Raw genomic sequence first — 11,347 nt, forward strand, 5'->3', positions numbered from 1 at the left:
CACAAATGAGGGGAGTAACTGTATAGCTTAAAGGTGCAGAACATGTTTGTCTATCCAAATTACTTAGACATTATTGCAAAACTTCCCCCCATGTCTGATTGTTCTTAATGTGCTTGGGTTTAGTTATTAAGGCCTGATATATTAGAAAATAAATTGGCTTTAACCTCTAGATGTTTACTACAGAACCTGACACATGATGATATTGCAGCAAACTGAAAATCAAGTGTTTCTTAAATGTTCTGCTTCTGAAAAAGAAATAATTGATTGAAGAGGATATGACCTTTTTGGTGGCTCTGTGGCTGAGCCTTTGATAATTAACGGATTTATTTATTTATTTGAGAGTTATTGAGGAATTTGCATTTCTAATTTCTTTTAATTGTTTCAGGGCCAAGATGTCCAGTTGGCATGGAGTATAAGGAATGTGTATCCCCTTGTGCCAAAACCTGCCAGAGCCTGAATATCAATGAAGTGTGTCATGGACAATGTGTTGATGGCTGCAGCTGCCCTGGTAATTTATTTACTGGGTTATTTACAGAGAAACATTTGGCAGTGTTGCTACCTATTTTATTAGAAGAAGGAAAGCTGTGTCTTCCCTTAAATTTTCCCAAATGAGAAACGCTTCTGTTTTCTGGGACCATGCCTTAGAATAAACCAGTTTCTATACTGCCTGTATGCTCACTCCATGAAAGGGCTATTTTTCAGACCCAATTAAAAAGTAAATGTTTCTGTGAAAATCATCACCATCTAATACTATAGGATTGCTTTTCTTTCTTGGTGAGAGACCACTTACCATTGACGTATCTAGATTTCTTCTGAATTGCTTTTGGTTAGAAGCATCCAGTTAGAGGAAGAAAGAACAGAGAATATTCTGAAGGAGTTTCTTACAGAAAAACAGTACATGTAGAGCTCACACTATAATTCCAAAGGTCTTCATGATTTCAGATGAATGATTTCACTTATTACTGAATTATTCGTAAAGGAGATTTTATTGGCTTAAAGGGGGCCACCCAACCACCACTTTGGGTTTTTTTTCACAGTCTTTTTCCTCTGTCTATTGTACTTAAGACAACTGCAGGAGGAGAGTTTAATTTCTGGCTGCAAAGTTGCATATGCGCCCATTTCTAGCTGGTTTTTTTTTGTTGTTGTTGTTGTGGTGGGGTTTTTTTGGGTGTGTGTGTGTTTATTTGGTTGTTTGTTTTTAATAAGACTATCTCTGCATTTCACCCTTCAAATTTGGACTTTGTGTGGATGCACAGAGGTATTTATTGTCCCCTGTACAAGATATTGAGCATGATGGAGGTTTACTGAGAACATAATTTGGTTTCCAAAACAGGGCAGTGATGACAATGTCAACCTTGTTTGAGCAGTCATTAATTGCATTCTAAAACATTCCCAGTCATTCAGAGCTTAGTAGTTTCCCATTTAGCTGCCAGTCTCTTACTGGAGGTTCAAAACTGTCACTCTCTGGCAGGACCTGAGAAGGTGCACATGGAGAGTGACAGGGTAACTAGGCAGAGGAGCTTATTTTGTTGTGAAGGACCTAGCTATTATATTTGTGCAGTCCTGGAAGTGTTGGGAAAAGCTGAAGGAGATGAATCCACTGGCTGCAAAAGGACTCTGGCTATATTTTTCCTTTGGTAGCTGCACTGGTCAGTTCAGCACAGGAAAGGTCTAAGGGGACAGGAACTGAAAAGCAGAGAAACAGTAGCTCAACAGAAAGGGTACTGCATAAGGAACAAGTAGTTGGCGAGAAGGAAGTGCATGAAACTGTACAGGAAAGACACGTACCTATTGGAGTGGGTCCAGAGGAGGGCCACAAAAATGATCAGAGGGCTGGAGCACATCTCCTATGAGGACAGACTGAGAGAGTTGGGATTGTTCAGCCTGGAGAAGAGAAGGCTCCAAGGAGACCTTATTGTGCCCTTGCAGTACTTAAAGGGGGCTTATAAGAAAGATTAGGACAATTTTTTTGGTAGGGCCTGTAGCAATAGGACAAGGCTAAATGGCTTTAAATTAAAATAAAGTAGATATAGACTAGATATAGGAAAGAAATTTCTTACGATGAAGGTGAAACACTGGAACAAGTTGCCCAGAGAGGTGGTAGGTGCTCCATCCTGGGAAACGTTCAAGGTCAGGATGGGTGGGGCTCTGAGCAACCTGATCTAGTTGAAGATTTCTCTGCTCATTGCAGGGGCGTTCGACTAGATGACCTTTAAAGGTCCCCTTCCAACTCATTTTATGAAAAGAAATAAGAATAAGCAGTTAAAAGCTTTTACTGTTCTTTGGTGCACAGTGAACAGGGAAGAACTTTGGTTTGAGTTTCATAGAGAGCCAGGAGGATCTTGCAGATGCAAAGAGGAACTTGGGATTTAGGATAAGGACTATACATTCTCTTAGCTCCTCTCCAGTGCTCCAAGAATTTAAAGGATCTGTTCAAGGAATGTGGGTTTTTTGGGTTTGATTTTTATTCCCCCACCCCCTTTACTTAAATGCACCACACAGTTACTTTAATTGCTGTAAATGGAATTACTGTTACCAGGAAAAAAAAAAAAAAAAAGGTGGCTTTTCTATTTTCTTGTGCTCTCTGGAGACCCACACCACTCTTAAATGCTCAGATCTTGTTTTGAGTGTCTCTGACTGGAGGGGTTTTCTCAACAGCAAAGATCTATCCAGATAGCTCCATGGCAAGAATCGGAGAAGAGGGATTTACCTGTGTCTCACTGTCAATGATGACTGCTGCTGCCAGGGAACAGGGCCAAAATCTTTGCAGTCGATTGGAAGGAGTCCTTCAAAGAGGAGGGAGAAGGGTTTTCAGCAATCAGATTTTTTATTTCCTACAGCAGCTCTTTTAAAAACAGAGAAATATCAGCTATCTATCAATATGGGGATGTAAGAGAAATAAACTTGTCCTTTCTTCTGCTACTAGCTTATAGTGCAATCTTGGGCAAGTCTTGTAACTCATCTGTACCTCTGTTTATCTTTGTAAGATAAAATACTCTATATATAGAATAGGTAATTATAGTTGTGTAATATGGAAACGTCAGCAGCTGGATACAAGTGGGGGAGTTATTGCGTTGACTTTTTGCTTATGCAGAAGTTGAAAAAAGAAACCACAGCTCCATATGATGTTTCCTTTCTCTCAAACCCTGCCTGCTAGACTTTCATGTTGTACAACTTTGTTCTTTCATGCCTTACTTTGTCTCCTCTTCTGTCCTCTTATGACAAATACAAAACCTGTCCAGACACCCTTTACTGCAGTCAGTAAAGTACATGTATCTTTCAGTCAGTTTTCTAGACCAGCTCTGATCAAGCTTGGTTGTGCTCCCTGTGTTTGGCTCCTGTATGTTCCAATACGCGTGTTTTGGATTCAGGGACTGGCTAAGCAAAGAGCTCTTGGAACACCAGAAATGCTCTGTTCAGGCACATCTGAGGGAGAGGTAGCACTTGAAGGAAAGTAGACACCAGCCCCCATGAGTCTTTTTGGCAAGCCTCATTCTTTTTTATTGCTGTGTGTGACTACCTATGGATAATAATGCATGCGAAGTCTTGCCAAAGTATATGAAGAACTAGAAAATCTAATCATATTTATATTTGTGTCCCTCTGTGTGTGTGTGGCATGTGTATCTGCTGCTACCTGATCTATCTAGAGGGAAAACTCCTTGATGGCGATCATTGTATTGAAAGCTCCGACTGTTCCTGCATCCACTCTGGAAAACATTATCCTCCTGGTTTCACCATCTCCCAGGACTGCAACTCATGGTAAATTCAGTGTTGCTCTAGATAAGTACTGCCCACCATTTAATGACTGTTTTAGATGATCTTTCTAGAAATCTCTCTCTCTACTTTTAAAAAATTTCCTTTCATTGGCAAAGGACCTGCTCTCTTCTTGGAAATGCCAGCCCCTTCGAAGAAGTGAGCTGTTCACAAAGACAAAATCAGCTCTGCTTTTAAAGGGAGATTTGATCTGATAGAACAATGTGAGGGTCATGCTCCTTCAAATAGTAGAGAACTACCTGTTTCCTGTGGATAAGACAGACTGGCTGGTTCCCATGTCTGGTTAGTGTCAGCGGTGGTGTCTTTGTTTTGACTTCCTACTTTTATTTAACCTCTAAACCCCATTTCTTTCCAAGAGGAGTTAGCTCAGGCACGTCCTTGGAACTTCTCGCAAAGCTAATGAATCCTCCCAGCTGCATAGCTCATGATTTTTCTTTCACTCATGAATGCCGGCCTGAAGGGGAAGGCTAGTTGTCTAAAGAAAGGAAGGGGAACGAGTAATGTATTCTTGATCTGGTTATGTATAAGTATGAACATATTTGTGGAAGGAGTTCAGACAACCCTGTGCCCAGATGTTTCCAATTAGAGCACAGAAGAAGGACTCAGTTAAGACCACCATATGCAGAAGAAAGACGGTCTACGCGTCATCCCTGTTAACCAGAAGTTTTTCATTACCTGCACCATGTGTCACAGAATATGAATCAACCATGACGTTAGCATTTTGTCTTTGTCTCTGGAGCTGTCTGCAGCTTTGAGCTTGGCCACATTGTTTGCCTTTATTGCTCTTACTGATCAGTGCCACCTGATAGACTGTATTGTTAGAAAATACTTCCTGTTATTCAGATTTGATAATACTGTGGAGAAAGTCATTCTACTGGCTCTGCATTTACCATCCTCAATAAACTGACTCCCCACAAATGGTTTTCAAGGGCTGAGATAACTAAAGGAATAAGAAGAATCTAGCACCACTTGAAACTTACTTGATTTTGGAGATTCTAGGGTTGACTGACATGGTATCCCACAGACCCAACGATGACAGCCATCTCAATCACTATCTGTGCATGTTACCGGTTATTATTACTGCCTGTGGGTGATGGCAGTAAATCCACCACCCAAAGACATTAAAGCGGAGACAATCTACCTCCTTGCAACTTGCACAGAAAGGGAAACTAAGCAAGAGGAGCTTAAGTCAGGAGCATGCCATCAGACTGTTGAAGGTCTGCTTTAGCAGAAATGTAGCTGGCTGGTGAAGGAAAGGGATTATTGCCCTCCTGTGATGAACTCATGAGGGCATGACTGGAGTAGTGTGACCAGTGCTGGGCTCTCACTGCAAGAGAGAGGATTACAGACTGGAGAGAGTTTTGTGGAGGACAGTGGAGATGATCACAGCAGGGGAGCTTATGATGTGAGAATAAGCAAAGGGAAATAGATATTTGTAAAGGCTAATGGGAGTACTTTCACTGCCTAAAGGCAGGTTGTAAATAAGAGAGGACCAGACTCTTCTCAGAGGCAAGCACTGAAAAAGAAAGAGGCAATGAATGCAAGTTGCAGCAGGGGAAATTCCATTTCGACACAAGAAAAAATTCTTCCCCCTGGGATGGTGCAGCACTGGGACAGCTGCCCAGAGAGGCCATGGGACCTCATCTTGGAGATTTTTAAACTGAAATGGACAAAGTCCTAAGCCACCTGATATAGCTTTGAAGTTCCCTTCTTTGAGTTGGGGGTTGTAGTATATGATTTTTCTAGAGGTCCCTTCAAACTTTTTTTTCTTATGATTCTGTCATATTAATAGACATACCTTGCAAACTGCATTTAAAACTTATTCCTCATCAGTGGAATGTAGTTGAAAACTCTATTAATCACAGAGCTTTGGCAGGGAAAACAAGAAGTTTTTGAGTTCTGCAACCATTCCAGCTCTTATCACCAGCAGTTACTGTCGAATGATGGTAAGAAGGGATGGATGTGTTAAGAAACGAGATTATGGGAGATGGAAAGGATGCTGGGGACTGGTCTAATTTCCCTGAAACATGGGCCCATGTTTCAATTACTTGGGAATAATTTGCAACAGGAGATTTGGATTAATGTACTGTTGCCTAACTTGTCGTGATATGTTTCCTAGCATTTGTCGACGTGGCACCTGGATCTGCAGCAATGGGGAATGCCCAGGTATGTTGGCTCTACTCTTTTCAGGTTTTGACAAGTAAGCCTTTCCTATGTCCCTCCCACTTACATCCCACATATTATTTTTTTCTGCACAAAAGGTGAATCTGTCTTTGTTCTTTCTTGCTTACTCCAGTGCAGCCCACATGGGTTCATACTTCTAAGTTCTTCTTGTGAGACAAGCCAGACGTTGTTGTGTATGGTTTACATGTAGCAATGAAAAATACTGTTTAGTGAGAAGAATGGTTCCTCTTTTGATTACTTAGTTTACCAAGATATAAGGGTCTGTATGTTCAGAGGATTGGCTTTCAGGTAGAGGAACACTGTTGGGTTTCTTTCACTGGGTACCATTCCCTCTTTGATTGTCTGAATTAGCGTACTTTTGTTGTTGGGACAATATGAAGTACTGGGAGTAGATTGGGTCACTCTGGATACCCCATGGCTTTGGCCCTATAGGTCATGTTACAGGTGAAGGAGCTACAGCCCTGGGCAGAAGGTAGCCACCCTGCCTTCTCTGGGTGGTGGCAGGCTGCAGAGGCAAGTCTGCTGGTGTTCTTGCTCTTCCTCCTACCCTTTCTACCTCCCAAACTCACCAGTACTGGTGACTGCTGTCCCAGTTTTTTGCCTACATGGGACATGTGACTTTTCATGCTGTATGTTGGTCAGCAAAACACCACCTTCCTTATTTTCTCCTGCTAGTTCCGTGACCCATCCCCTGTCTGAGCTCCTGTGTGATGTTCAGCCTTGGAAAAGCCTGCTTTACCTGAAACAGCGTTTAACTCTCCTTGCTTTGTGCGTAGGAGTCTGCAGGGACACGGCATGGGTCTTAATCTTGTTTGGGAACTGACAGTGGAAGGGATGAGAAGGAGACTGGGGTTATGGCAAGACAGGAAAAGAGAGAGCAGGGTTTTTTTTTGTTGTTGTTGTTTTTTTGTGTTTTGGTTTTTTATTTAGATGAGACTGTGCAACCCTCACAAATTAGGGGAATTACAACTGTCTTAAAATGGCTATCCAAGTCTGTCTTTCTATTAACAGTAAGCTTGCCTGACTCATCAATGCTCCATTTCCTCCCACTTTAGACTGAAAGAGCACTTGCCGCAAAATGTGAGCAAAAAAAAAAAAAAAAAGGATGAAAGGATGTGTGCATGTGCAAATGTTCAAAGTGGGAATGACATTTTTAGTCAGCTGTGCCAAGCAGGACTATGAGAAGCCCCATGCTTGAGGTGTTCAGTAAGATCTATCCAAGTGCGGGGAATATCACTGTCTGCAAAATGCAGAATCAAGGACACAGCCCCAGCTGATTTGTTATGTTTTTTAGTTAATAGGCAGCAACGTGTTTACAAATGAGAAATAGGTCTTTTTCTAACTTGAGTGTTGACCTAGGTTGTAGCTCTTAATGTCCTTGCTTTCTGGGCTACTGTGAGTACTATGTGGCCTAAATTTTTATTGTTGACTCTGGCCATGTTTTTTTCATAGTGACCATAGAAATGCAGATAAGCCTGGTATTGAGGCTTGCAAACAGACATTGATATACAGCTTTGTGCAAGAGGGAATAAAGCATTACTGTCTTTTTCTGAGTCGGGAAGCTCTGCAGAATAAGCAGAAGTAAAAAAGAAAACCAGCTTATTTTTATGCCTTTGGTCAATATATACAAGTCACTTTTCAGCTAGGTTTGTACAAGACTGAAGGTTGTATAAGTGCAGCTGTTGCACATGTGCTTGCTAACATCTGCAAACTGTACTAAGACAGTATGGGAGGGCAGCAAAGCTTCCCAAAGTAGCAGTACTTGATTAGCCAAGTTTATATTGTCACCTATCCTGTTTTGTCTCTATTTGAAGCAATATTATGGACATGTTTTTATTGTTGGTTGGTTGTTTTTGCAACAAATAGTTCTAAAATCATGTGTCACAGGAAGTTTATGTACTTAGACTCACTTGAGCTCAAGGTAGTTTTTTTTTTTTTTTTACCAATCTGTTTGTCAGGAAAGGTTTCTTTTATATTGTGGGAATGAATTGCCTAGCTATAAGTTTGGTGATAAAGCTGGGTACCCAGCTGGAGGTAATACTTCAGAAAGCAGTGCTGTGTCAGCCAACTAGCAATAGCTGGCTAGCACTAGCAAGAAGCTCTCAAGCTGATATCATAATTAAATTAATTATGAAGGGAGTAGGTTTCAGGAAATCTCATGGGATGCATTACACCAAATGGAGTAGATAGAGGGACCCATAAGAAGAGACTTTGCTGCAGGACAGAAATTTCCCTTCCAGGAGCAATGCCAAAGGACTGGGACATGTCTGGGGTAGCAGTCCCTAGCTCTCCATGCTGCAAACCATGCTGCTGTTTGTTCCTAGTTTCAGAGAACACCCTGGAAATCAAACTGTGTGTAATATCGTGGGTTATCCCTGGTTTTCTTTAAATCTGTTCTCCACATCTGATAGCCAGTTAATTGACTCTGAAGTTGAGTAGAATAACACTTGTTTTACCTTTGTCCAAGCTTAATTGAACAGAAAGTAGAATTCCCAAATACCAAGCCATCTTACTCTCCAGGGATTGACGAACACCCATTGAATGCTGGACTTTGCTTGAGGCTATGCAGGGGTGGGAATCCTCAGGATCTGTGATGTCCTAGCACACAGATATTAAACAAGCACAGGCTAGTTTAAGATGGTTAACACTGATAATATGTTGAAGAGGGAAATTTCCATTTTATGCTCATTAAACAGAACTTCTGTGGGACTCAAAGGCAGTGGAGAGAGAATAACTCATGGGGTTTACCTGCCAGCTTGTAACATTTAAACTTTATCCATCCTTAGTCAGTGGATTGCTGATGCAGGCCTAGCACCTGAATTTTGTTCTGGACAAGGAGGTCTCTGCCCACCTTGTTTTGCATGGAACCGTCTCTAAGTGTAATACTCTTCTCATATGACAGAGTTTCTTTGCAAGCTCGGTGGAGTTGGATGGAACCTTCCTATGTGTTTGCAGAGGCCCTAGCATAACAGGGTACTAAATCCCGGTTGTGTCATCTGAATACTGCCTTCCTGGAAATGAAAAGCCACAGCTTATCAAAACACGTTAAGATGTTGATGTATTTAAATAGCCTCTTTTCATAGTAGAAGGGTGGACAAGCCAGACTTTTGCATTATTCTGTAAGAACTTTAGATATAATTCTTGTAACTATGGCTTTATTGTTAATTTTGTACTAGTTAATTAAGGTAATCGTTGAGAGTAAACTCCACCATAAATCCTGCCCTTGGAATAACCCCAGCTGTGATTGTCTTCCAGCTCTTCATTCTGATAAGGTATTTTTACTTTAATGTTAGAACAACTTATTGGTATTCAACGCAGTCCAACAAAGGAATAAACACTTTTTTGGGGGGCTGTGTTCAAGGAGGCCATTGTCAAGAAGGCTTTCAGACACTGTTGCCTTCATAAAACCATACTGCAATGCTCTAAAAAACACCCGTAGAGAGACAAAGAGAGGGCTCACAATCTGCCAAGGCACAACCGTGAAACACAGACTGAGGCACCTCTGCAGAAGAAGAGCAGAGCAGCAGTAAGAGTCCAACAAGTCTTGTTGCAAACTTTGATTTTCAACACTGTAAAAACGCCTGCATTGTGCAGCCAGCTCCATGGGTGCAGATGTGCCCCACTGGGCTAAGTAAAAGTGGGTTTAAAGCGTGTTATGTCAAGATATTGCAAACTCCTGCATAGGGGTAAAGAGGCAATGTTGCCCAGCGTACAGAGCGTGAGACAAATGCCGGGTAATCCTGAGCGCACCTCCTAGCTCTGCCAGTCTTAGGCATTAGTATTTCCACTCTCTGTGCCTCAGCTTCCCCATTGTATACAGAGGGAAACATAGTTCCTACATAAAAGAGAGTGTGGATTGCTGTTTACAACTGGTTAGTGCCACCAGCACCCGTCACTTTGCAGGCTAAGTGATACCTAGTACCTGAGAGCTTGAGTGACTGTGCTGAGTTTCCAGGGCCACTGAGGTATACTCTACAGAAGAATCAAATCCGCTCCAGTGCAGAGAGCTGAGCCATTCGCTGACATCCTCATGACCCTCCATTTGAAACATAATATAGACATTTCTGTAGGCATAAATTTCAGCTCTAGAGTGTGATTTATGCTATATTCCCCAGCTTTTGTCGGTGCTACTGTTACTACTGGTAATGACTTACAGGAAAAAACAGGGAGATAAGCATCTCACTGGTGTTTTCTGGTCTGTGGGAACCTGGGCCTTATGTAACCTGCCCCACTGGGCTGCTTTTCCCCCTCAGTGGCTTGGGGGGGAGGGACAGTATTTTGCTCTCAGCTGGCACTGAAGTGATTAACGGCTCTCTGCGTTTTTCAGGAGAATGCTCTGTCACTGGCCAGTCCCATTTCAAAAGCTTCGACAACAAGTATTTCACCTTCAGCGGGATTTGTCAGTACTTATTTGCCAAGGACTGCGTGGAAAATTCCTTTTCTGTGATCATCGAGACCATGCAGGTAACAGGAGCCTGGGCTGGTGCCTGTGTACCTCTGCGCACGCGCTTGAGAGTGGGAAGGGCTGTGGGAGTATGATATGAATTGCAGATGCACAGGCCAACAAAAGTAATTTTCCTATGAAACAATTAGTTCGAATAACAGATCCAGTCTTTCTCCTTAGTTAATAAGTGTTTTGCTTCTCCTCGCTGCCGTTCCCAGGAGCCTACCTGGAGACTAAGATTCGTAATGAGATTTGGAGAACGAGCCTTGGCTGTCTATTTGCCAGCTGAGCAAACAAACGCAGACAAGGGTGCGCCCCTTGCAAAGAACCCTGAAGGCAGGTGCCTCACTGATGCCCCGGGAAAAGACATTTCCTCAGACACTGAGTAGGGTGCACTGGCAGAGTAGTACCTTGGGTTGCTTTCCATTAAGTCGTATTTGCTGGTGATTGCTGCTGCTCACTAGCTGGTCAGCAGCTCTTGACTTTCTTTGCCGACTCCCCTAATGGATGTGAGAGATGCAGCTGGAGGTCAGCGACCAGAGATCATGGAATCATAGAATTGTCCAGGTTGGAAGAGACCCTTGGGATCATCGAGTCCAACCATCTACCCTACTCTACAAAGTTTGCCCCTACACCATATCCCCCAACACCACATCTAAACGGCTCTTAAACACATCCAGGGATGGTGACTCAACCACCTCCCTGGGCAGCCTATTCCAATGCCCGACCACTCTTTCTGTGAAAAATTCTTTCCTAATGTTCAGTGTAAGTCTACCCTGTTGGAGCTTGAAGCTGTTCCCTCTCGTTCTGTCATTAATTACCTGTGAGAAGAGACCAGCACCAACCTCTCTACAGTGTCCTTTCAAATAGTTGTAGAGAGTGATGAGGTCTCCCCTCAGCCTTCTCCTCCTCAAACTAAACAGTCCCAGTTCCCTCAACCGCTCT

At 42.5% G+C, this 11,347-nt stretch overlaps 1 protein-coding gene across 1 annotated transcript in view; it reads left to right on the plus strand.

Annotated features, from left to right (window-relative positions):
* Positions 1-11,347, plus strand: part of VWF (von Willebrand factor) — a 145,950-nt gene that overhangs the window by 24,217 nt on the left and 110,386 nt on the right. The window contains exons 8-11 of the mRNA XM_009887451.1: positions 386-508; positions 3,648-3,759; positions 5,894-5,940; positions 10,286-10,422. Coding sequence (XP_009885753.1) covers positions 386-508; positions 3,648-3,759; positions 5,894-5,940; positions 10,286-10,422 — 419 coding nt within the window. The remainder of the gene's footprint in view (positions 1-385; positions 509-3,647; positions 3,760-5,893; positions 5,941-10,285; positions 10,423-11,347) is intronic.

The sequence above is a fragment of the Charadrius vociferus genome, unplaced genomic scaffold (assembly GCF_000708025.1).
Source record: "Charadrius vociferus isolate BGI_N301 unplaced genomic scaffold, ASM70802v2 scaffold116, whole genome shotgun sequence".
Lineage (NCBI taxonomy): Eukaryota > Metazoa > Chordata > Aves > Charadriiformes > Charadriidae > Charadrius > Charadrius vociferus.